The 27,322-nt window shown below is 45.1% G+C and overlaps 1 protein-coding gene across 1 annotated transcript in view; it reads right to left on the reverse strand.

Annotated features, from left to right (window-relative positions):
* EPHX2 (epoxide hydrolase 2) overlaps positions 1-27,322 on the reverse strand; it is a 70,887-nt gene that overhangs the window by 30,240 nt on the left and 13,325 nt on the right. Inside the window, exons 2-9 of the mRNA XM_040626479.1 lie at positions 25,601-25,685; positions 18,738-18,897; positions 17,303-17,493; positions 15,714-15,836; positions 11,674-11,748; positions 7,948-8,043; positions 7,117-7,195; positions 4,182-4,216 (exon numbers count right to left, since the gene is read on the reverse strand). Of these exons, the coding sequence (XP_040482413.1) occupies positions 4,182-4,216; positions 7,117-7,195; positions 7,948-8,043; positions 11,674-11,748; positions 15,714-15,836; positions 17,303-17,493; positions 18,738-18,897; positions 25,601-25,685 (844 nt within the window). The remainder of the gene's footprint in view (positions 1-4,181; positions 4,217-7,116; positions 7,196-7,947; positions 8,044-11,673; positions 11,749-15,713; positions 15,837-17,302; positions 17,494-18,737; positions 18,898-25,600; positions 25,686-27,322) is intronic.

Consider the following 27,322-nt stretch of genomic DNA (forward strand, 5'->3'; position numbering starts at 1 on the left):
CAGGCCATTCAGCTCCTGCAGAGAGCCGCACCGGCTTCCTGTTTCCCAGCCTCACACCTCCTACACGGTCACATCTCGTTTGTCAACACTGCCCCCCATTCACCTGAGCCGTGTGAGAAGTTTCTGCCTGCTCTCATATGAAGTTCATGGAGCTGCATCCGTGGAGTCCTAGCGTGGCCACAGGAGCAGTGCGAGGGCCCTCATATTCATCACTTTCTCTCCCCCCACGTAGTGCTGCGGGGCAGAAGGGGGAGCGCTACTCTACAGATGAGTAAACTGAGGCTCACACGGGTCAAATGATGCGGCCAAGGCCATGCAGCTAGTAGTGGCAGAACTGGGACTGACTCCAGGTCTGATTTCAGAAATTCAACATGAGAACATTCAAAGCCATCCTGTTTCACCATGTAGACCAACAGCATCATTTTAAATCATCTCCAGCCCCTTGACTCCTCCTCTCTGTCCACCAACTGAAAAGTAATCCTAATTTGCTTTCGAATCCTCCAGATCAATGTACTCTTTGGGGGCTGCAGAGATCGCACCATGAGAGGCTGAACACTTAAGAAATATATGTGATTGTATTTCCATCTTCTACTCTTACAGGTGCTTCCAAAATGAAAGGTGATTTTCTTTTCCTTCTCTGGGCTAGGCTAGTTTCTTGTTCGTCTACATTGAGCAAAGAGATGGAAATTCCAGACAGGAGGAGGCAGGAAGAAGACAAAGGGCGTCCCACAGCCCTTGTAATCTCTGCCCTAGGAGCATTAAAAAGTGTTCGGATGTCTCCGCTCTGGTCTCAGTTCTGCTGGGGAAACCCACCAAATATGGGTACCCTTTTCTGGGGGGGACAGAGGGGACACAAAGTTCTGCCTACAGCCAGCGCCAGTTTCAAAGAGAAAGAATTGTAAATGTGTTCTGATTCTTTTGCTACCCTGGCTCCTGGGCCTGCCCTGCAAACCCAGGGCCGTGGTGACAGCCTCACTGGATGGGGGAGCAGTGGGCAAGCCCCCCACTGCTCCCCAGTAGAACATGAGAGGGCAGTAGCAAAAATTCCCATGTTAAAGCCCTAATCCTCAGTGTGACTGCATTTGAAGACAGGGTCTTTGTAAAAGTCAATAAGGTTCAATGAGGTCATGAGGGTGGGGACCTGATTAGATAAGATTAGTGTCCCTTCCTTATAAGAGACCCCAGAGAGCTGCTTTTCACTTTCTAATTAACCACAGAGACTGAAGATTAGCTCCATGATTTCCACATCCTACTGTTAAAAAGAAAGCCACGGGCCCAAAATGGCATCACTTAGGTGAAGGCCCCAAGTCGGTAAACCAACAGTCAGTACCCAACCTGACTGCAGTTTTCAGCCCCCCACAAACATAACCTCTAAGCTGTCAACATGGGAATTTCCTAGTCAGCACGAGGAAATCACTGAGGGGCCCCCCATTCCCCTCAGAAGGGCAACCCTGCCTAAAATGATGGATTCTCTACTGGTCATTCCCTTCTTTCTACTCCCTCTCTACCTTTAAAAACCTTTCCTTTTCTGGAGTCCTTTGGAGCTCCCCTCTACTTGCTAGATGGGATGCTGCCCGATTTATGAATTGATTCATAAAACCAATTAGATCTTTACAACTTACTTGCTTGAGTTTTTGCTATTTAATGCTACAAACTGAGAATCACACTCAGGTCTGGAGGGATCTTGGAGAGCATTAGATACTTGATGGCATGACCTGGAAAGGTTAAATGATTTACCCAAGGTCACACACAGTGAAAGAGACAAGTGGATATAGATAAGCCTCCCCACGTTAATGAACTTGAGAAGATAACATTATTGCTATGTTTCATTCCAACACCCCTAATTTGGAATCCGAAGACTATAGACACACAGAGAATAAGTTTCTGGTTTCTTAAAGGTACCTAGTCTAAAACAAATAACAGTTGTATGATGAACTGGCATACGATGTTAAGGAATTGCTGTTGAGGGGCGCCTGGGTGGCACAGCGGTTAAGCGTCTGCCTTCGGCTCAGGGCGTGATCCCGGCGTTATGGGATCGAGCCCCACATCAGGCTCTTCTGCTATGAGCCTGCTTCTTTCTCTCCCACTCCCCCTGCTTGTGTTCCCTCTCTCGCTGGCTGTCTCTCTGTCGAATAAATAAATAAAATCTTTAAAAAAAAAAAAGGAATTGCTGTTGAGAAAAAAGAGGTTTCAATATATTTGGGGGGATGCAGTTGACAAGAGGGTTTTTGTGGGCACTTGAGGGTAAACAGTATTATGGACCTTCATTCAGTTTCTTATAACCCTCTATTTCGAGATTATATAGGTTTTTTTTTTTTTAAGATTATACAGGGATTTTAAATAAAATTTTACATTAAAAATATTGTGCTAATTTTTCAAATGACAGCTCTACTGAGCTATGACTCACATACCATAAAACTCAACCTTTTAAAATGTACAATTCAGCGGATTTTAGTTGTAGTCAGAGTTGTGAGGTCATCACTGCTATGTAGTTCGAGAACATTTCATCACGCCAGAAAGAAATCCTGCACCCATTAACCGGGACTCCTGTTCCCCATTTCCCCTAGGCCTTGGCAACCACTAATTTCATTCCGTCTCTACGGATTGACCTCTTCTGGAAACTTCATATTAATACAATTATACATTGTGTGGCTTTTTGGGACTGGCTTATCTTAGCATAAGGTTTGCAAGGTTCATTCATGTTGAAGTGCGCATCAGGATTTCATGGTGCTTACAGCGAATAATATTCCGTTGCATGGATATGCCACACATTTTTTATCCATTCATTAGTTGATGAACACTGGGGTAGTTTGCCCTTTTTGGTTTTTGTGAATAATGCTGCTGTGAACATTCATGTGCCGGGTTCTGGGGGACATATCTTTTTTTTTTTAATTCTTTTGGGTGAATACCTAGTAGCGGACGAACTAACAACTTTTTAAGGTGGAGCTGGAGGACTGGGGCATCACATTTTATCTTGCTTGTCTTAGTAGAAGGACTTTCTTCAGGAGGGCAGTTATGTCAAGTGACCCGATTTACCTTCCCAGCTTGAGAACCGATTTCAACAGAAACAAGTAGGGGTCCCGTGAATGGACCTTAGGAGGATGGGGAGAGGCCCCCCCACAGGGTCACTGGTGAGATCTTGGCAGGATTTCGGGGGAGATACGAGCAAGAAGTGGCAGAGCGGAAGAGGTAAAGATTTGGAAAATGAGGAAGGAAGGACAACCCTAATCGGAAAGTCAGGTTTTATCAAGGCTCCTCTTATGAGGCACCAAAGCCTGCATGCGGGCCTGGTGGGGGGTGGTCCGAACAGAGCTGTGACTCTTACATGGAGCCTTTTTGTAATTTTAGCATAATTAGAAGCATCGCCAGTTGTTGTTGTTGTTGTTGTTGTTGTTTTAGATTTTTTAAAAATTTATTTCTTTGAGAGAGAGAGCACAACCAGGGGGAGCAGCAGAGGGAGAGGGAGAAGCAGGCTCCCCACTGAGCAGGGAGCCTGATGCCAGGCTCTATCCCAGGACCCTGGGATCACAACCCGAGCCAAAGGCAGACGCCCAACTGACTGAGCCAACCAAGCACCCCTAGCATTGCCAGTTCTGCGGCCAACCAGGATGCTGTTTCTTCCTCTCGGCCCTTCCAGCCTTGGCTTGTGCCCCGGGGCTGATGGAGGCTTTCATACAGTCTTCTCACCTCAGCCTTGGCAAGCTCTGAGATGAGGGCCCCTGCCCCATGGTGCTCATGATTCACCCAGAATAGGAGTGCCATTACAGCCGCGACACCACATACTGACTCCCAGGTCTGGCCAACAACATCTTTACCAAAGTAAGGCGATTTTTAAAATTCTCAGGATGGAAAGGCAAGATGGTGGAGTGGCCACAAGGAGGGACATGGGAGCTACTGCAGGGTTCAGACCTGGCTCTACTAGCTGTTGCTCTCAGGTAATTACTTTACTCCTCATGACTCAGTTTCCTCTTCCATCAAATGGCTTAGAACAGTCATTGATAGACAGTACATGTTGGCTATCATTTTGAAATACCATCTTAACTTTCAGTAAGATTTTTATACCCAAATGCTGTGAAATGCTTTCCTAGGATTTTGAATGAATACCCACACTTCTGTCTTATATCAATAAAAACACCAGGATGGAAAAGATGTTACAAATGTTACCCAAAGATCTTTCTTACCTGGCATAATACTTCCATGGAATATTCTTCTATTTCTGTAATTAAAAAGAAATACAGTTAATTCACATGATTGAAAATTACCAGCAAACTAAAAGGGCCCCTTTGCCCAAAAATAGATATCTTATTAAATCTTTAGATTGACGTAGTCTACTTGTTTTTGTTTTTGTTGCCTGTGCTTTTGGTATCATGTCCATGAAATCATCGCCAAAATCAATGTCGTTAAGATTTTCACCTTTGTTTTCTTGTAAGAGTTTTAGTGTCAGGTCTTACGTTTAAGTCTTTAATCCATTTTGAGTTGATTTTTGGGTATGGTGTAAGGTAAGGGTCCAATTTTATCCTTTTGCATGTGGATATCTAATTTTCCCAGCATCATTTATTGAAGAGACTGTCCTCTGCACGTGCTAGGCACCTGTGTCAAAGATCAGCTGACCGTACACGTGTGGATTTATTTCTGGGCTCTTTATTCTATTCTATTCTATTCTGTTGGCTCTATGTCTGTCTTTATACCAATACCACATTGTTTTGATTACTGTAGCTTTGTAATATATTTTGAAATCAGGCAGTGTGAGCCCTTCTAGCTTTGTTCTTTCTAAAGATTGATTTGACTATTTGGGGTCTTTCGTGGATCCACATGAATTGTAGAATTGTTTTTTCTATTTCTGGAAAAAATGCCCATGGGATTTTGATAGGGATCGCACTGAATCTGTAGATCATTTTGGGTAGTATGAACATTTTAACAATAACACCAATTCCATGAGGCAAAAAAGAAAAGAGAAAGCAGAAGAAAAAAATTATCAAAGAAATAATTGAAGAAAACTTCCAAGAACTGGAAGAAATGTACCCAGAGAAGTGGATGAAAAGAGACCCATATCATGGCACCATATCATAAAGTTTCAGAACACAAGAAGATAAAGAAAAAGATCCTAAAGGTATTAAGGGTAAGAGGGAAAAAAAAAACCCAGGCACATAGAAAGCTTCATGGATCTGAATGGCATGGGATTTTTGAATAGCAACAAGGGAAGATAGAAAACAGTGGAACAACAGCTTCACAATTTTAAGGGAAAACAATTTGTTACTTAAAATCTATTGCCAAATAATATGAAATTTACACACAAATGATCTGCAGTGGGTATGTATGCATTCCAAATCATCATGCTTGGCTTTAGAACTCATGTTATACATAATCCTCAGCAATAGTTAACGTGTAAATAATTGTTTCCTTTTTTTAAAAGATTTTATTTATTTGCTTTGGAGAGGGAGAGAGAGAGAGAATGTGAGCACAGGGTGGGGGGGGGAGAGGCACAAGGGGAGGGAGAATGAGAATCTCAAGCAGACTCCGCGCTGAGCATGGAAACCGACACGGGGCTTGGTTTCATGACCCTGAGATCATGACCTGAGCCGAAACCAAGAGTCAGTCACTCAACCAACTGAGCCACCCAGGGACCCCGTAAATTATTGTTTTCTTAAAAAATAGTTATAATTAGGGTATGTATAAGTCCCAGTTCGTCCAGAACACTTCTGTTTATGTGTGTTATTACTAATAGTGTTTCTTTCACTTTTAATGGTGTTCTAATATGAATGATAAATTAATTACTAAGTTATCCCTAGGGGATTCAGGGAAGATCATAGTCTAGATGAATGAAAATAGACATTTTAATAATTAAATTGGAAAAAACAAACCCTTAAGTATTTTTCCTGGATGTCTGACTAGAAGCTTTCCTTTTGTTTTCTAAAGTGTCTCTGCATTATGTAAGAGGTAGTAAGCAGCCGCTAAGTAGGTACCATGACAATCAGGGAACAATCATGGTGGCACTCCCCGGTCATGACAGGCTGAATGGCCTGGTTGGTGGTCACCTGAGTGCTAGTTCACGTCAACTGGCTTCATACTCGACAGGCTTGCTGTGAACATGGGGGAAGCAGCTCAGAGAAGGCATGGGAGCAAGTGGTTTGGCTCACTAAACCACCATTGCCAGCAGCATGGCTGACACTAGGAGGGCCAGGGATTCTGTTGCATGTCTGACTGCATCACATTCTTATCTCCACCTGGGGAGCTTAACAGTTTGGGACTGAGAACCCCTCTGAAACTGATAAAAGCGGTAGACTCCCTCACCCCAGAAAAGTGCTCATAAACCCACACATGGACTCGGGTTCATAGGCCCCCAATGCCTATGACAGATGCCATCTGGGATCCATAGACACTGGGTTAAGATTCTGGCCTACCAATTACCATATGATCCAGCAACTCCCCTTCTGGGTATACACCCCAAAGAACTGAAAGGAGGAACTCAAGCAGATATTTGTACACCCATGTTCATAGCAGCATTATTCACATTAGCCAGAAGGTGGAGGAAACCCAAGTGTCCATCAATGGATGGATGGATAAACAAAACGTGGTCTATACGTACAATGAAATATTATTCAGCCTTAAAAGAAAGGAAATTGTGATATATGCTACAACATGGAGGAATCTTGAAGACATTATGCTAAGTGAAACCAGCCAGTCACAAAAGGATAAATATTGTACGATCCACTTAGAGATGCCTGGAATAGTCAAATTCATAGATAGACAGCAGAAGGGTAGTTGCCAAGGGGCTAGGGAAGGGGGAATGGGGAATTAGTGCATAATGGTACAGAGTTCTGCAAGATGGAAAATGTTCTGTAGCTGGATGGTACATCCTTTACCCTACATTCACCACGAGACTTCCTCAGGGCACAAGGCATTGGGTTTCTTGCATTCATTCAGAGTACGGGGAGCAGAGACATTTGAGACCAAAGTGCATAGACAAGGGTTACTGCAGGAGAGGGGAAGGGCAAAGTCAGACCCCCCTGAAGGGCTGTCTGCTCCGACCTGGGCCCGGGGGAGACAGAGCAGTTGGAGAGCTCAGACAGTCAAAGGCATAACCAACACAGGACAGCTGTGAGACAGCTAACCTACCAGGAGGAGCAGATGACTCTCCATAGCCTTTCATGTCCAGAGCTAGTACCCGGAATCCTGCCTGAGCCAGAGCAGGGATCTGGAAAATAAACAGTTCAGGTACACTCAAGTGCGGTCTCATCAAGTCTTTTGTAGACACTCCTTCTTTGCTTCCTTCTATCCACGCTCTTGTAAATGGCTCAACTCAAAATGCCATGTGGCACTATCTGGGATCCTTGCCATGAGGCTGGAATGATAGGGCTGGATAGGGCTGCCACGGACAGTGGTAGGGTTTGTGTACTGCATCTAATACTACATCTGAGAGAGCACTTTTCCTAGCAAAGACCTTGCAGATTTCTATATTCATTACAAAGACTTCCCAGCAGGTGGCATAAAGTATCCTGAAGAATCTGCCTTTTTCTAATCTGTAAAGATGGCATGTGGGCTGGCACAGCTCGGAGGTCTGGACCCATCTCTGGCTCCAACATTTCTAAGGTATCATGGTCCTTGTTGGACACGATGCTCCACTGTGAGGTTTCAGCTTTTTTTTTTTTTTTTAAGATTTTATTTATTTATTTGAGAGAGAGAGAGCACAAGAGTAAGCACGAGCAGGGGGGAAGGGCAGAGGGAGAGGGGGAAGCAGCCTCACCACTGAGTAAGGAGCCCCATGCAGGCCTCGATCCCAGGACCCTGGGATTATGACCTGAGCTGAAGGCAGACACTTAACGGACTGAGCCACCCAGGCGCCCCAAGGTTTCTGCTTCTTAATAGCATTCTACACTGGGCCACACCATCTAGACTTTCCTCTCCCTTCACCCTGGCTGGGGCAGACCTTCCCCCAGTTTCCTTTACCTGGTACCGCCAAGAGAACCAGCTCTCGGGAAATCCGTGACAGAGACACACAGCAGGTCCGGAGCCAAGCTCCACAAAATGCAGACGCACCCCAGGCTGTAAGACAGAGGCGAGCAGGAAGTGACCACAGCGCCAGGCCGGACAGAACCAGCTCGTCTTCCGCAGACCGCGCTGGGCCATCTCCGGGTACTGCCGGGCCTCATCATTTCTCAGCCCAAGACCCAGATGCCAGGAGATGTCCAAGAAGACACAACTGGCCAAACGGCAGTAAAACTGGCAGCTTTTATAGGAGCACAGGAAGCCTGAAAAGAAGGTTATAATGTTGGGAAAAAAACAAAAGTAAAACAATTTCGCCTTCCTCCCTAAAAGGCCCTCAGAGTGTCAGAGTTTCTGGTACTGTGTGACAGGTCTTCCATATTTTAAACTAGGGCTGATTTGGGGCACAGCATAATATTCAGGTTAACATGCAGAATACCAGGATTATTTTTTTTAAATGATTTTTTATTATATTATGTTAGTCACTATACAGTACATCCCCGGTTTCCGATGTAAGGCTCGATGATTCATTAGTTGCGTATAACACCCAGTGCACCATGCAATACGTGCCCTCCTTACTACCCATCACCAGTCTATCCCATTCCCCCACCCCCTCCCCTCTGAGGCCCTCAGTTTGTTTCTCAGAGTCCATAGTCTCTCATGCTTCATTCCCCCTTCTGATTACCCCCCCTTTCTTTATCCCTTTCTTCCCCTACCGATCATCCTAGTTCTTATGTTCCATAGATGAGAGAAATCATATGATAGTTGTCTTTCTCTGCTTGACTTATTTCACTTAGCATTAGGATTATTTTGTTAAAAACTGTTTCTCCCTTGAATGCGAAATCTTTTCCAAGCTTTGCTACACTTTGAGTGCTCTCTGGGCTGTGTGTCAGAGACTGCTAGAGCTCGATGTCTGTGTTCTCCTCTTCCTGACACATGACAACATTTTCCAGACCTCCCCCCACTTCCTTGCAATGGATGTGGCCATGAGTCTGAGTTCTGGCCAATGGCCTATGAAAATGAAGAAATGTGTCCTATATCCTGGGCCCGTATAAACCTCCCACACGTGGTTCTCCCTCTTTTCCTATCTGCCCCTGAAAGTCTTGGGCAAGGTAGAGCCAGGAGAAAGGAGACGGGCTGCTTGATGACTGCATGGAGAGAGCCCAGACCTACCCCACACTGTCTGGCAAGCAAGGAATAAACTTGACGTTGAGCCACTGGAAGCTTGGGATGGTTTGTTTTAGTACTTAACCTACTCCAATTATTACCACGTGGTCTAAGCACACAAACTAAAGCAATACCCAGAGTGCTCTATTTTCCCCAAAAGTATGCATCTCCAACTTACTAATGGAAATTAATGGGAAAAATTAGCTTTACGTATGAAAATTCACTTGGAACTATTCTATGTAGCTGCAACTCAACCCAAGCTCGTGTTCCAAACCGGGAGTTTCATTCATGATTCCCAACGAGTTATTCTGCTCAAGAAAACATTAGGTTGACATTTCACAAACTCTTTCATAGTCTACACTCTTCTTATCAGAATATGTTCCAGTCTTCTAATTAGTACTTGGCAAAGGAAGGGATCTAATGTGAAATTCTATTCCTTGTATTGAAAAGCGCTGTAGTACTGACGTCCACTGAAATGCTCCCAAGCTGCCCTGCTCTAGATGGATCCTAACTACGAGGCTCCCTTTTGCTGCTCAGCATTGAGCAGCTCGGCAAGTGCATGTACTCTCCTCTCCCACCCTTTAAATGTTACGTTAATAAAACTGCCATAAAGACAGAAAACGAGAAAGACCTAACCCAGCTTGGGTGGCATTAGTATTCAGTGGAGATGGATGGAATAGTACCCCGCAGAGTGGGGCTCGGCTGGGACTCCCCAGAGGTCGCTGCCCCAGCCCTTTAATTTGGGGTGAAGACAGAGGGGGTGACAAAGCGATTCTGATCACCCTCCTTCAGGGTCAAATGAGAAATGTATTGAAACTGACTGGACTGGCAAGCCTCAAGAGGATCACGAGAATAACCCTGTCCATGGGATTGAAGACACAAGGTTACAGCCCACACCCCAGGCCATTGGCCGAGAGCCCCTCGCTCCTCGTCAATACCGGAGACGAGGTCTGAAGGGACCTCATGAAGTGTTTGCCCCTTCAGGAGCACCCAGGGTTACAGGAGGGGCTGGGCTGACGCTGACAGTAGCTTCAGCCGTTTCTTACTATCCAGCTCCCACTTATTCTTTCACGCCCTCCTCACCATGGCCGTGAACATTGTCCGGTGCAGCTTCCAACCTCATGGAGCCCATCCCCCGCTGGCTGGGGCACCATGACCAGATAAGGACCCCATCCTGGGGATGTGTATCTCATAGACTGTAAAATCCCTGAGGTCTCAGAAGACACCGCATTTGTCTCGGTATTTCTCTCTATGCCCCGCAAACAACAAATACTCAATAAATCCTCGAGGGGCTGTCCAGGCAGTAGGGCTTCTCCTGGGTCTGCAGCCCTGCCTTGCTCAGGCCACCAGCTCTCCTCTTCATCAGCTGCAGTTTATGGAGCATGGAAGTGCCGGGTACAATGCCCCGTGGTCCACATGCAGTATCTCAATGACAGTTGACCCTTGAACAGTGTGGGGATAAAGGGCACTGACCTCCACCTGCATAGTTGAAAACCGCATACAAATTTTGTCTCCCCCAAAACTTAACTCCTACTAGCTTCCTGTTGACTGAAGCCGATAGCAGTCGATGAACACCTATTTTGCGTTATATGTATTATACACTGCAATCTTATCAAGTGAGCTAGAGAAAAGAAAATGTTCTTAAGATAATCAGAAGGAAGAGAAAACGCATCTACAGCACTGTACTGTACAAAATCCTCAGATAAGTGGACCCACGCTGTTGGAACCCATGTTCAAGGGTCATGTGTAATCTGTACAAGAACACTGAAGGGAGTATTAGCATCACCTCATTTTAAAGCTATGTACACGGAGATTCAGAGTGATAAAAAATGTACCTAAATTTGCAAACGTCGTGCCGAAGCCAGGATTCACACTAGTTCTATCTGGCCCAAAGCAACTATCCCATCTCGTTTTGCTTATGAGCTTACCTGTAGCTCTAGGTTCCTTCCCATTTAAATGGGACCAATGACAAGTGAAGAAAGACTCCAAGGTGAATCCCTGAAGACGTTCTAACACCCTGCTCTGAATCCTGGCTGGCTCGGGAATCGGGGCCCCTCTGCCCATGGCTTTGGCCTTGCCACCGCCCTGACCACGGGCTGTTTTAATGACCAATTCCGTCTCTTTATCCTTGCTACGCATTCCTTGCGGATGGGTCTGTCTTGTTCCTCAGTGTATCCCTTGTATCTGGCCTCGTATCTGACACCAAGGCAGTGCTTGATAAGTATCTGCTGGATGAAAACAAGCTCTTTCCAGAACACAGGCCACACACACACACACTTTGCACCCCCAGGTTACTCAAGGCGCCATGTGACCTGGTCTGACCATATCCCTACACTGCTCTGCATATCCTAAGGCATGGTCCATGTCTTCTGATTTTTAAGGAATGATTATATGGAGAAATATTATTTCCCTATAAACAGTGGATGTTCAGCTACCCTTGATATTTAACAAATGTCTCTGCAGGCCATTGTAGGTGGGCTGGTCAGGGAGGACTCGGCTGACTGGGAGGGAGTGCTCACATACCTTTATCGGCACATACCCATGGCTCACGTCACTCAGATTGCACGGGATTGGCAGAGGCGCTGCGGCTCGGAGAAGCTGGAAGGAAAAGAGGACAGTGACCAAGGTGGCAGCCTCCTTCTGTGAGAAGTTCTCAGAGACAATTTCCAGTCATGGGTTCCTGAGTCCTCCCGGTGACTGCCCGGTTCACGTCCCTCTCCTGAGGGCACACAGTTGTATTCCTCTCCCCCTCCCTTCAGTTCAGTGCAGCCCGTGACCCCCCTTTTGGCTGAGAGCCTGGTGTGACCCGGGAAACCACAGGGGGAAGATGGTGGGTCCTCCATCAACCCAGATCTGTGGATGGCTGCATGAAGCGGAGCCCCTGGCCACCACCACGTGAACTTTACATCAGCAAGAAATAAACACCACTGGCTCTAAAACACTGAGATTTTGTACTTCAGTGACTATAATTCTCTATGGCAGTTCCTCGAGTGGTCGCCCAGGCTCACGTTGGACACCACCAGGAATGCAGAGCTCACAGAGCAGCCATCCCACCACTGGATGGCTCCGCTGAAGGGTCTCTCCTTCACGCTGGCCAAAATTGAACTCTCTGGGCCTTTGTGTTAGTCTGTGCCAGCTGCCAGAACCATGTGCCACAGACTGGGTGATGAAAACAACAGACATTTATGTCTCTCAGTTCTGGAAGCCAGGAGTCCAACACCTTGGTTGGTTCAGGCTTGGTTCCTCCTGAGTCCTCTCTCTCTGGCTTGTAGATGGTCACCTCCACCCTGGGTCCTTACATGGTCTTCCGGTGTGTGTGTCTGTGTCTTAATTCCCACCCTTTTCTTTTTTTAAGATTTTATTTATTCAGGAGAGACAGAGAGGCAGAGGCAGAGGGAGAAGCGGGCTCCCCACTGAGCAGGGAGCCCGATGGGGCACTCGATCCCAGGACCCTGAAATCATGACCTGAGCCGAAGGCCGACGCTTAAGCGACTGAGCCACCCAGGCGTCCCTCATCTCCTCTTCTTATGAGGACACGTCTTACTGGATTAGGGCCCACCACAATGTCCTCCTCCTATCTTCATCACCTCTTTTAAAGGCCCTATCCCCAAATACAGTCACAGTCTGAGACCCTGGGGCTTTAACATGAATGAATTTGGGGTGGGAGGAGGCAGAGGTCAGCCAATACGAGCCTTCTGCCCACAGGCCCCAGTTGTGTCGTCTGGAGTCCCAGGAGGGCAATAACATCTTATAAGACATCTAGGTAAAGAAGAAAATCCCTGAACAAAGGGCCCTTAAGGGGCTTCTTTACCTTATTCGTGTCAGGTTTCTTTCTTTTTTTTTTTTTTTAAAGATTTATTTATTTATTTATTCCACAGGTTTCTTGAGACAGAAATGACAAAGGACAGGGGCGCCTGGGTGGCACAGCGGTTAAGCGTCTGCCTTCGGCTCAGGGCGTGATCCCGGCGTTCTGGGATCGAGCCCCACATCAGGCTCCTCCGCTATGAGTCTGCTTCTTCCTCTCCCACTCCCCCTGCTTGTGTTCCCTCTCTCGCTGGCTGTCTCTATCTCTGTCAAATAAATAAATAAAATCTTAAAAAAAAAAAAAAAGAAATGACAAAGGACAGGATGCTGACACATGTAAGTGAACTTATTCACAGGAAGTGACATATTAGCGACTCCTCCTGCTAGATCTCTCATCTTTGGTCCCAAAGATGCAACCTAAGGAAGAAGTGGCTCCAACCTCAAAAGTGGGGGAAGTAAACCATCAAATTTACCTCCCTTTTTTAAACACAGAAGAGTCTGCCTGGGCGTCCTCAGTGGGGGAATCAGAAGGCGAGCCCCCACCTCCGTGACATCTGGAGAGGATTCAGGGTGTGGCAGGAGGGATGGGCAGCTGGGTGCCCTTTGATGGCAATGAGCTTCATCTGGTCTGAGGGAGCCCAGACACCAACCAAGGGCCAGTTCCTCGGGGCGCTTCTGCTGAGGTATCCCTGACTTTCTAGGGGACGTCCCACTCATTTCAGGGGTAAGGGGGTGGGGGTTTCCTGCTCTCACCGTTCTCCCTCTGTTTTTACAATTTACAAAGCCTGCTCAGGACTGAGTCCCACAGCCTTCCTGAGAGAGAAGAGGTAAGTCTTCTCCATTTAAAAAGGAATAATTTTCATTCTTCCTTTTATCTTCCCCCTACTCCAGAGAAGACAGGTGAGGCATGGCTTACTTTCCCCATCATGGGGCAGTTTTCTGTGACTCGTATGTGAGGAGGGGACAACTAGTAAGTGGGACAAGCAGGTGGATGCTGGGATTCCAAGTCTGGGGTGTCTTCTCCTCTGCTGCATGAGACTTCCAGGCTTACAGAAGGACAGATCAAGTTTGGACAAGACACTTTATGGCTGTGACATCATTAGATTCACATTTTTATTTATTCGTTAAAGATGAAAAGTCAGGGACACCTGGGTGGCTCAGTTGGTTAAGCGTCTGCCTTCAGCTCAGGTCATGATCTCAGGGTCCTGGGATTGAGCCCTGCATTGCGCTCCCTGCTCAGCGGGGAGTCTGCTTCTCCCTCTCCCTCAGCTCCTCCCCCCACTCGTGCTCACTCTCTTTCTCTCTCTCTCAAAAAAAAATAAATAAATAAAATCGTAAAAAAGAAAAAAAAAAGATGAAAAGTCAATTGTCCCTATCATGGGGGGCTAAACTGGGCCCCGTCCAAATTCATCTGTTGAAGTCCTAACCTCCATGGCCTCAGAATGTGACTGTGTTTGGAGATAAGGTCTTTGAAGAGGTCATTAAGGTTAAAGGAGGTCCTTGGAGTGAGCCTACTGGAGTCAGAATCCAATCTGGCTGGTGTCCTTATAAATGAAGAGGGCATTTGGACGTACACAAGGGAAGACCATGTGAAGACACAGGGAGAACATGGCCACCTACAAGCCAAGGAGAGGTCTTGGAAGGAACCACCCTTGCCAACACTTTAATCTTAGACTTCTGGCCTCTTGGCAAGACTGTTGTCTCGACCATCCAGTCTGTGTATTTTATGGCAGTTCCAGGAAATGAACACGGTGCCCTTTGAGAAAAGGTTGGGATTGCTGTGCCCTCCAGCTAGCTCAGCCACCTGTATGCTTCCCCCCCCCCCCCCCCCCCACTGACACAAGCAAAGCCCAGCGTTCCTGCAAAAGCCAGGTGTTACCGGCACTCCTGGGCTCAGTGCAACCCGTGATCTTAGGTAAACTCAAAATAACAAAAGGTGCCTCTGGGTAACAAACTGAGGGTTTCAGATGGGAGTGGGACAGGGTGGATGGGCTAGCCCGGGCAGGGTATTAAGGAGGGGACGTATTGTATGGAGCACTGGGTGTGATACGTAAACAATGAATCATGGAACACGACATCAAAAACTAATGATGTACTGTATGGTGACAAACGTAACATACTAAAATTAAAAAAACAAGCAAACAAACAAAAAACAAACAAAGAAAAAAACAAAAGGTGCCTCAGCTCTGGCACCGCAGGCTAATTGCCAGGCCGCCCCCTTGGGGCATCATTAAGGGCATCCTATCCTCTCTGTGAGGGATGGTTTAAACCACTCCACCCAAGTGCCAGCGGTAATACCACGCAGACCACGTGAGGACTGCGCCGCCTACCCCCACTGGGGCAGACCTAGCAGCTACAATCTCAATATTTGCTCTAAAAAGTGAAGTCTAAAAAAAAAAAATTAAAAATTAGAAAAATAATAATAAATAAATAAATAAATACAGTGAAGTCTGGTGGCTTGGAAGCCCCGCTCCTGCCTTGGGTCTTGGTTCCCCCAACTCTGACTAGTATGGATTCTTGCTCTCGGAGCACTGTTTCTCTGCTCATGACTACAGAGAAAGAAACAAGAAGCTCTTCAAGGACAGCATGCTGATGGCACAGCGGGGAACGGCCTCCAACCCAGGAGGTGTGCACCTGCGACCCCTGGCAGGAGCAGCGAACTCCCTGGAAGCGGTCCCCCTCTCACTTGCTGTGTCTCCTGAACCCCTGAACACAGAGGAGGGGCAGGAATCCTGACCTGGCGCAACCCAGAAAGTTACCTGCACCCCAGTTACTTTCTCCAGTTCTGCCAGGGCTGTGTCTGTGTCTCGGACGAGGATGGTAACCATCCCCAGGTCCCGGGCCGGCTTCAGATTAGCCCCGATGTCATCCAAGAACACAACCTGAATCCAAACAGCAGGGACATTAGCATCACTCTAATCCAAAGCAAAACTCATCCGTGGGGGACAGCACCGGAAAGACACACATCAAAATGGGAACAGTGGTTATTTTATGATGACAATGTGAAGAATTATTTTTTTCTCCATATATTTGTTTATTCTTGAAATTAAAAATACTGAATTACATCAGGAAACCCATAAATACACAGAGAGATGTATGGATTCCCACAGACACTTGTGGGTTTCAGCCTGAATTCTGAAACTGTAAGAAAATTAAGGAAGGGTATAAACTTATCAGGGTGATATTAAAATTCACCTAGGAAATCAACATGTATGAACAGAACAAAAAAAAATCTGGAGAAGAACTGTAATAAGGGCAGATACTAAAACAAATTATGAAGCTACAAAAGGTAAATTTTTTTAAAAAGTGGGATGCTAGAAGAGAAACAGACGTATCAATGAAATAGAAGAGAGTCGAGGAATGAACCCAAACATAAATGACTATTTGTGTTGTCTACCTGGTGAGGAAAAATAGGACTTAAAAGATTATATAATTATTTTAACTGTTTGGGGGAAAACAGTAGATGCTTCCTTTACATCTTCCCCCAAAATAAATTCTGAATGGATCAAATATTTAAATTTTAAAATAAAAAAATCCTTTAAATTGTAGAAAGCAGAAGTGCATTATCATCACGGATTAGCGCAAGCCCAGGCTTGTAAGCAGCTCGTCCAAACCAAAATTCAGAAATGAGAAGATGTTTATTTATATGCATACTAAAATTCAGAGCACTGTTACGAGTCTTAATTCAGAGATTGAGAAGCGCAGGAGCAAAGTCTAAGAGGAGAGAGGAAGGGTTCTGGGATTGAGCCCAGTAAGGATTCCCCACGACGGTGTTCAGGGTTTCATCTGAGCAGCTTGTGAATGAGGTGGGGCCAACAAGAGAGGGTCAGAAACATTAGGGAAAGGTATTTAATTTTGGTTTAATTGCCTTTTGGAAAATTAGAGGTGGGGAATACAAGAAAAGCAGAGTTTTACAATAGACAGAGACAGTAGGAAGACAGAATTTAGGGGTGCCTAAAGGAGACAGCTCTAATATTGGAGCTCACTTCCACTCACCCTTTGGTAGGGTGACCCTTACCAGCCTTGCGGTCTTGGGAAAATCTCCCAGGGTCTACGTTTCTTTATAGGCAAACTGAGGCAGCTGGTCTAGCAGCTTTGACAATACCTGTTTTGACCTATAAAACCCACAGAGAGGGGCCACATGCCCACCTCTTGTAGAATGTTCTGGACTGAAGGGACAGGTAAAGTCCTTTAGAAGTCCTGGCCTGAGAGAATGGAGACCTGCCACTGGACTTAGAATCAAACTACCAGGCCCCAACTGTCCCCCACCTGCTTGCTCCTCCTCAATTTCTCTTATTTGCAGTATCTCTAGAACATTCTTTTTCACTAAAAGGAAGTGTCTACATACCTCACTGGGGCTGGCCTTCATGGTGTCCAGCACGAACTTGTAGATCTGAGGATCAGGCTTGGCCATTCTGATCCTGCACGACTCTATCAGGAAGTCAAAGTGCGGCTTCAGCTGACACAGCAGCTGGGCCAGCCTGCTCCTCTGAGTGCTGTCATCCAGCCAGCTGTTGGTGAGGATGCACGTTGTATATCCTGAGTGAGAAGTCACCAGTGACTGGACAAGATACAGAACTTTGCTCCGAGTTCGGTACCCCCATAGAGAACCCCAAAGAAGGGCCACACAGGGTTCTCTTTTGCAACAACCTCTTGACGCCCAGCCTCTAAACTGACAGACGGGACAAGAATCATCGTTACCCATAAGCACCTCCTGACACAGAGACAGGTGGTAGCGACCTGGGTGTGTGAAGGGCTTTCAGAAGCACTGACAGAAACACTACATCCCTTAATTCCTTGCAATTACACAGCAAGAGGTTGTGACCTTCATCAGCTCACGTGATCCTTGCCACCTTTGGAGCAGGCAGGACAGATCTTACCATCCACTTTTACAGATGAGCAAACAGAAGCGGAGACAAATCATGAGCTTCCCAGAGTCACACAGTGAAGGTAGAACCGGGCCAGGCCCAGAATCCTGCCTACGCACTGCCCTTGCAGTGCTCCTTCCAAGTCCACGTGACTGAAAACTCTGTTCGACTATCTTTCACAATTCCCGCCTTGGCTGTCGGAGACTGCATTCCCATTTCAAAACTAGAGGAATGTCAGCAGGGATAGCATTATCCCCTGGCTTTCTCTCCCTAACCAAGAAGGACAAGAGCCAGGAGATGCTGGATAGAAGGCACTGATGAGTCAGTGGTGAGACCCTTTCCATGGAATATGAGTGAGAAACATGGACATGGGATGGCTCAGCCACGAACAGGTAAGTCTACTGATAAGCAGGTAGAATGATTTGCATGTATCTGTGAAGAAGAGCTGGGCTCTGAAACCACATAAATGCCTATCGGATGAACATGGTCTCACGTCCCAGACCATTTGACACCATCCGAATTCATGTCAGCCAGCTCATAGCTCAATCACTTTGACATTCAGAGGTTGAGACAACCATAGTTGCTTAAAAGGCCTTGATTTTCAATCACTGTGACAAGAGGTTGGGTCATTCTGGTCATTACTAGTGTCACTGGAGGGACAGAATTTTGCTTACAAGGCAGTCTCTGGCACAAATTGCTTTATTAAATAAAATTCGTTCATTTTTTCAAGCGATTCTGATAGTGCAATTTTTTGTCATTTGATAAAACTTACTACGGGGCTATGTTTTTAAGAATAGTTTTCCATCAAGATCCAGAAGATCTTTGATCCTGGAACACATTTAGATGTGCTTTGACCTAACCCTCCCTAGGTTCTAGTGCGGTTGATTCAGAGCACGGCCAGTACTGGATCCTTACCCTTCTTTCTGAGAGCAAGAGCTGCCTGAAGCATGGGGTGATTGATCTTTCTCGCTGCAGCCGCCTTGCCAAAGATCTCACTCATAGAGAAATTCTCAGGGAGGCAGATTCCAGAGTCCTCAGAATATTTTCTGCAGTCTTCTTCCACGAGTGGCACCCACTGTAAAAGTGAATTGATGAGGGACGATCAATTGGTACCATCCTTTGGAAACGCTTTTGGCAGCGTTTACTAACTCTGACCATACGCGTTCTCTGTGAGCCAGCAATTCCACTCCTAGACCCCCACCCGCTGGAAATGTCTACACATGTCCACCAAAAAGATGTTTGTATATGCACTTACAGCAGCACTACTTCCAAGAGCCCCAAATTACAAACCACACAAATGCCCCTGTTTATGGGCTGAATGGTGTTCCCCCCAAATTCGTGTTGAAGTCTTAAGCCCTCACACCTCACAAAGCGATTGTTCCTGGAGGCAGGGTCTTTGAAGTGATTAAGGTAAAATGAGGTCATGAGTGGGCCCTAATCTAATATGACTGGTGTCCTTGTAAGAACAGGAGATTAGGACACACATACACCCACCCACAGAGGAAAGACCGTGAAGACACAGAAGATGGCCCCTACAAGACAAGAAGAGAGACCTCAGAAAAAAACCAACGCTGCCGACACCTTGATCTTGGGCTTCTAGGCTCCAGAGCTATGAGAAAATAAATTTCTATTGTTTGAACCACCCAGCCCTAGCTAACTAATACACTTATTAGCAGCAAAATGGATTCTGGTATGTTTACACACTATCATAGCAGCACTACTTGTAATAGTTCAAACTGAAAACTCCCCAAACCCCGATAGCAGAATGATAGAGAGCTCATAAATAAACCCACGCATACATATATGGTCAGTTAATTTATAACAAAGGAACCAAGAATATACAATGGGGAAAGGATAGTCTCTTCAATAAATGGTGTTGGGAAGACTGACAGCCACATGCAAAACAATGAAACTTGACGATTATCCTCACCATACACAAAAGTCAACTGAAAATGGATGAAAGACTTCAACACAACACCTGACACCATAAAAACCCTAGAAGAAAACGTAGGTGGTAAGTTCCTTGACATAGGTTTTGGTGATGATTTTTTGAATTTGACAACAAAAGCAAAGCAACAAAAGCAAAAATAAACTATTAGGACTACATCAAAATAAAAAGCTTCTGTACAGCAACGGAGACCATCAACAAAACAAAAAGACAACCTACTGAATGGGAGAAGATATTTGTAAATGATATATCTGATAAGGGGCTGATATTCAAAATATATAAAGAACTCATACAACCCAACAGCAAAAAAAGCAAACAACTTGATTTAAAAATGTATGGAAGATCCAAAAGACATTTTTTCCAAAGAAGACATACAGATGGCCAAAAAACACATGAAAAGATGTTCAACATGACTCATTATCAGGGAAATGCAAATCAAAAGCAAAGCGAGATATCACCTCAGACTTATTAGAATGGCTATTATCAAAAAGACAAGAAATAACAAATGTTGGTAAGGATGTAAAGGAAAGGGAACGCTTGCGCACTGTTGGGGGAATGTAAATTGGTGCAGCCACTATGGAAAACAGTATGGAGGTTCCTCAAAAAATTAAAAATAGAACTACCATATGATCCAGCAATTCCACTTTGGTATTTATCCAAAGAAAATGAAAATACTGGGGCGCCTGGGTGGTGCAGCCGTTGGACGTCTGCCTTCGGCTCAAGGCATGATCCTGGCGTTCTGGGATCGAGCCCTGCATCAGGCTCCCTGCTCAGTGAGAAGCCTGCTTCTCCCTCTCCCACACCCCTTGTGTTCCCTCTCTCGTTGTCTCTGTCGAATAAATAAATAAAATATTTAAAAAAAAAGAAAATGAAAATACTAACTCAAAAAGATATCTGCACCCCCATGTTCACTGCAGCATTATTTATAATAGCCAAGATATGAAACAACCCAGGTGCCCATCAATGGATGAATGAATGGATAAAGAAAATGTGGCATATAAATTTAATGGAATATAATTTAGCCCTAAAAAAAGAACAAATCTTGCCATTTGTGACAATTTAGATGAACATTGAGGGCATTATGCTAAGTGAAATAAGTCTGACAGAGAAAGACAAATACTGTATGATTTCTCTTATATGTGGAAATTAAAATAATTAAAATAAAAACAGAAACAAACACACACAAAAAGCCAAACTCATAGATACAGAGAATGTGGTTGCCAGAGGCAGGTGGTGGGGGACGGGGTGGGAGAAATTGGTGCAGGGGGTCAAAAGAAAATAGAAAAAAAAAAAGATACAAATGCTAAAATTGATGCAAGATAAAATATAAAATGTGAATACACTAAAACCATTAATGAAATTAGAAAAATAATGGAAGTATTCACCTTTCCATAAAAATAATAAAACTCTTCCAGCCTTAGACTGTTACACAAGTAAAAATATATATACAGTTAAGTGGGAGAGTTACGTAAGTAGATTTGCATTTTAGGGAGGTCATCCCAGAAACACTGAGGAGGATTGGAGGAAGGGAGAATAATTGGAAGAGAATTTTCACAAGTTCCCGCCATCACAAATATCCACCTACCAGCATCTGTGGCCAAGAACTCCATCTTCCCTTCTGTTGCCTTAGATACGGCACTGCTCTTATCAGAGCTCAACCCCCCCATCCAGATTCCATCCCTTTCTGCTTCAAGGATGTGGCTCCAGGGGGCCTCCCCTCCTTATCCCTTTATCAGCCATCTCCCTCCCTACTGGATCATTGCCAGCAGCATGCAAGCATATTGTTATCATACAGAAAACCTCTTTCTTGACCTTATCCCCTCCTTCTACTGCCCCATTTTTCTGCCCCACTTTGTATCAAAACTTCATAGTCTTCAAACCTTTTCTCTCATTCTTGAACATAGTCTGATCAGGCTTTCACCTCCACATTCCACATTCCGCCTTCTCTTGTCAAGGCTATCCATGACCTCCATGTTGTGTTGCTGTATCGAATGGGCACTCGCCAACCTTCATTTTGCCCGACCCATCAGCCGCATCGGCACAGATGGCCACTCTCTTCATCTGAAACTTGATAAATCCTTGGCTTTCAGGACTCCACACCTTCCTGACTTTTATCGGTGGAGATTCATTCTCCATTTCTCAATCCTGGGTCCCCCTCATCAACCTGACCCTTAATATTAGAGTACCCGGGATTCTGGATTCTCCATTTTATACTCCCTTTCTCAGTGATGACACTGAGTCCAATGGCATTAAAAATGCCATCTATATGCTGTGTGTGTGTGTGTGTGTGTGTGTGTTCAGCCTGGACATCTTCCTTCAACTCTGGGTCTGTATATGCAGCTGCCTACTGCATCCTCTATTTGGAGATCAAGAGGCATTTCAAATTAAAATATCCCAAACTGGGCACCTGATTTCCCAGCCCCACAGCAGCGAACAGCAACTGATACTGTCATTCGGTTCTGGCCAGAAACGTTTGAGATCCTCCATTCCTCTCTCATACTCATGCTCAATCTACCAGGAAAGCCTGTGGAATCTACTGTCAAAATATTCCAGGGGCGCCTGGGTGGCACAGCGGTTAAGCGTCTGCCTTCAGCTCAGGGCGTGATCCCGGCGTTCTGGGATGGAGTCCCACATCAGGCTCTTCCACTATGAGCCTGCTTCTTCCTCTCCCACTCCCCCTGCTTGTGTTCCCTCTCTCGCTGGCTGTCTCTCTCTCTCTCTGTCAAATAAATAAATAAAATCTTAAAAAAAAAAAATATTCCAGACTTGAACCGCTTTGTACCGCCTCCGCCAATATGACCTTAGTCCAAGCTACCACCATCTCTCACCTGGATCTTCCAACAGCTTCCTTAATTAGTCTAAAATGATCCTTGCCCTTTTGGTCTATTTATGCAGCAGCAAGAGTGAGGTTTTAAAAGTATCAGTCAGGAGCTGCTTGCCTTCCATCTCCTTGTCTGGCTACCTCTCGAATAAACCTTTTCCTTGGGACGCCTGGGTGGCTCAGTTGGTGAAACCTCTGCCTTCGGCTCAGGCCATGATGGCAGGATCCCGGGATCGAGTCCCGCATCGGGCTCCCTGCTCAGCAGGAAGCCTGCTTCTCCCACTGCCTTCCACTCCCCCTTGCTTGTGCTCACTCACCCTCTCTCTCTCTGACAAATAAATAAAATCTTAAAAAAAAAACAAAACCTCTTTTTCTTTGCTGCAAATATATGTACATAAGGTCACTTCACTACTCCAAATCTCCGAATGCCATTCCATCTCGGGGTGAAAAAAAAAATGGATAAACAGATCAGAGTATCTTCATACAATGGAATGTCCTACAGCAATGAGAATAAAACTATCTATGATTGCATGCAATGACATCTATGATTCGCACAAATACAATGTTGAGGAAAAGATACGCAAATGAAAAAACATTTTTTAGAGTAGGATTCTTAATTAACTGAGCCACCCAGGTGCCCCGTATACACAAATGAAAATTTAAAAGATGACATTCATTCCCAAAATATGATTTTTGAAGACAAATTGAACCTAAGTCGCCTTTGTCATAGTATATCGTTGACCCTTGAATAATGTGGGGGTTGAGAGCCCTAACCCCCCCACATAGTTGAAAATCCACATACCAATAACATACACTGATTAACACATATTTTATATGTTCTATGTATTATATACTGTATTCTCACAATACAGTACGCCGGAGAAAATAGAATGTTATTAAGAAAATCATAAGGAAAAGAAAATGCATTTACAGCACCGTATGTATTCTTTATTGGAAAGAAAATCCAGGGATAGGTGGACCTGTGAGTTCAAATGCATGCTGTTCAAGGATCAACTGCAATTTGCTTTTACAGACCTCATCGGCTAACCATCCAAGTTTCCTAGAAGCTACACACAGACAAAAGAAGTCAGAATGGGTGCAGGGTTTGCATAGCAACTACTAGAAATTCACTCTATAATTCCCATGTTCACTGAAAACACATTGCACTTCCCTCTTTCCTTCTCTTCCAACAATATTATTGCAGATTTCTTATTGACCTAACATTTATTCTCTACAGTATCATTACTTTTCATTCACCAATGGCCACTGTGTGTGTGTGTGTGTGTGTGTGTGTGTGCGTGTGCACACAATGTGCCCTCACAGAAAACGTGGGCTCCTGCTTACTCCTCCTGTGGGCCCTAAGTTCTCTGACAGACTGATAGAGGGCTGTAATTCATAAAAAGTGTTAAAATATAGACCGTGTTCTCTGTGTGTTTATAGAATAGATTCTCAATAGCCTTTCTTCTTCCAGACACTGACTGAGAATTCAAGTGGTTTCAGATCCTGATTACTGTTAAACACCAATGGAGGTTGCAGTCAGTTAGCACTTGCTACGTGCCAGGCGCTGTGCGAGACAGTTTCCTAGCTTCCTAACAACCCATAAAGTAGACAGTACATCATCCTCATTTTACAGATGGAAAGTCTGAGCCTTTGGGAGGTTAAGCAACCCACTAGGGGGGGGACACAGTCTGTAAGTGGGTGCCGTGATTCAAATCCTGCTCTCTGACTCCAAAGGCCACCCATTATCCAGTTATGATTTAACAACCCCTCCCCACAACTGGCCCTGTCTGAAAACAGCTACTCTAAGGATGACAACTATCGACAGCAACAAAACAAAGACTAACGAGGACTGGCGAGGATGTGGACGAACTGGAAATCTTGTGCTCTGCTCAGGGGAATGCAAACTGGGGCAGCCACTCTGGAAAACATGGAGGGTCCTTAAAAAAATTAAAAACAGAAGTACCCTAGGATCCAGCAATCCCACTTCTGGGTCTATATGCAGAACTGAAAGCAAGGGGTCATGCAGATACTCATACACCCACGTTCACAGTGTTATTATTCACAATAACCAACAGATGGAAGCAACCCCAGTGTCCATCGACAGAAGAATGCATAAACAAAATGTCATCTATCCATACAAGGGAAAACTATCCATTCTGAAAAAAGGAAAGAAATCTGAGGGTGCTTGGGTGGCTCAGTCGGTTAAGTGTCTGCCTTTGGCTCAGGTCATGATCCCAGGGTCCTGGGATCGAGTCCCGCATAGGGCTCCCTACTCAGCGGGGAGCCTGCTTCTCCCTCTGCCCCTCCCCCCCTGCTTTTGATCTCTCTCTCTCTCTCTCTCTCGGATAAATAAATAAAATCTTAAAAAAAAAAAGAAATCCTTTCACATGCCACAGCATGGATGAACTTTGATGACATCATGCTAAGTGAAATAAGCCAGGCACAAAAGGACAAATATTGCATGATCCTATTTATATAATGTGGCTAGAATAGCCTCATACATAGAGAGAGGAAGTTCAGTAGCATCGTGGTTGCCAGCGGCTGGGGGAAAAGAAGGATGGGGAGTTTTTGTTTAAGGGGTGTAGGATTTCAGTTTTGCAGAGTTCTGGAGATGGATGGTGGTGATGGCTTCATAATGTGAATATACTTTACATTACAAAATTATATACTTAAAAGTGATACAGATGATAAATTTTGTATTATGTGTATTTTACCACAATTCAAGGGAAAAAAAAAAAAGCTACTCTGCCTGGCATAGATTTTCAAGGGTTGGCAATTTTCCAGTCATGGGGTAGATCCTGCTGTTTGGCCCAAAGAGACAATAAACCAGTCTTAAATATCTCTCTGTGTGTCTCTAAGCCTCCATCCCAGTCCTATGAGGGAAGTACGAGACAGGTACACAGGTGAAGCAAACATGGGTCTGCCCTCAGAGAGCTTCTAGTCAGTGCGGGAGACGGACATGTGGGCACGGAATGCCTTCTCGAGGGGGTCTATGAAGGGTCCCCTTACCTGGGAAAATGTGATCTCTCCCCTCATGAGGCGGGCACTGGCACCATCTGGGCCTCCTCTACTGAAGACTTCTTTTAGAAAGCCCCTGGAAGACACAAAGAACAGCAGCATGGATGTCGGATGACTTCATCACAGCAGCACATAGGGGACAGACGCTATTTCTATCCACAGACGAACCGCTGTTGGAAAGGCATTCTGCCATGGATGGGGAAAGGCAATGTTCAAGTGGGGATCTTAGCCTGAAAGAGCATCTAACCGGGACATGAGACCATACACTACATAATGAATATGCTGGCAGGTGATGCAGCCCCTGGGGGACGACCCAGCAGAGACTCTTCTATTGGAAGTACTTCCGGCTTGGCCACGTAAGGGCCAAACTCAAGACTGGATATGCATTCATTCCCATCTTCAGCTCATTGGCACAAGGCATTGCCCCAAAGGACTGCTTTATTAGTACATATTCTTCAAAGGGAATGAAATATTTTTTCTGGTTTTGATTCTGAACATACAGTTTCTACTTCATTTTAATCTTGTTTAATTTTTTAAAAGTCTTCTCATGTTATGAGCTAAATTGTACCCTCCCCACCTCCAATTCATATGTCTAAGTCCTAATCCCTAGTACTCCAGAATGTGACTGTATTTGGAGACAGGGCCTTCAAAGAGGTGAGTACGTTAAAACGAGGTCATTAAGGTGGGCCCTATCTAATGAGTGGTGTCTCGAGAAGGAAATCAGGACACAGACCTGAACAGAGAGAAGGCCATGTGAGGACACAGGGAGAAGATGGCCATTTACAAGCCAAGGAGAGAGGCCTCAGGAGAAACCAACCCTGCCACCGCCATCTTGATCTTGGACTTCTAGCCTCTGAACTACTGTTGAAGCCACCCAACCTGTGGTACTTGGTTATGGCAGCCCTAGCCATCTGACACACCTCAGCTCATACTCATCCCTAATACACAGACCCAAGGAGTAGCAGACACAGGGGGAGAGAGACAAGCTCATTACCCTCTCACTTCCTTACATTACAAAATAAAAGTTTCCATTCCACTTTCTTGATAATTTCCCACCGCCTGTGGATCAGTTACCCTCACATGGCCGGGTGGGCAAAATCAGACAGATAAAGGATGGTACATATGTGACACGCACACACACTCCTGCTCCCTCGCACCCCCCAGCGTTTGTTGATAATCCACCACCACATCTGATTCCACTGAGTCCAGGCACCGATGTGCAATCCTTAATACAGAGCTCCAGGCAAATATTCACAATGCACAGGAACTGGCAGGCCAGTTAAAATTATTTACCATTCCCAAGTAAGACGACAAATATCTCTGATCTGGGAGTTTCATTTCTGAAAATAATCAACTCCCCTGCATCCGACTAACCCTCTTGCAAGTAACAATTATGGACTTTGCACAAAATGTAAAAAATGTAGCTTTGCTCAACTTTCTAGTAATAGCAATGACTCTGCCACACCTTTGCCATCAGTTGTCTTTTATTTATTTATTTGAAAGATTTTATCTTTAAGTAATCTCTACTAGACCCAACATAGGGCTTGAACTTACGACCCTGAGATCAAGAGTCACATGTTCCATTGACTGAGCCAGCCAGGCACTGCCCTACCAGTTGTCTTTTTTTTAAACAGAGTTATTAAATTGTAATTACATACCATCAAATTCACGTTTTAAGAGTATGATTCAATGATTTGTAGTAAATTTACAGTA

Source organism: Ursus maritimus, unplaced genomic scaffold (assembly GCF_017311325.1).
Source record: "Ursus maritimus isolate PB19 unplaced genomic scaffold, ASM1731132v1 scaffold_11, whole genome shotgun sequence".
In the NCBI taxonomy this organism is placed as follows: Eukaryota; Metazoa; Chordata; class Mammalia; order Carnivora; family Ursidae; genus Ursus; species Ursus maritimus.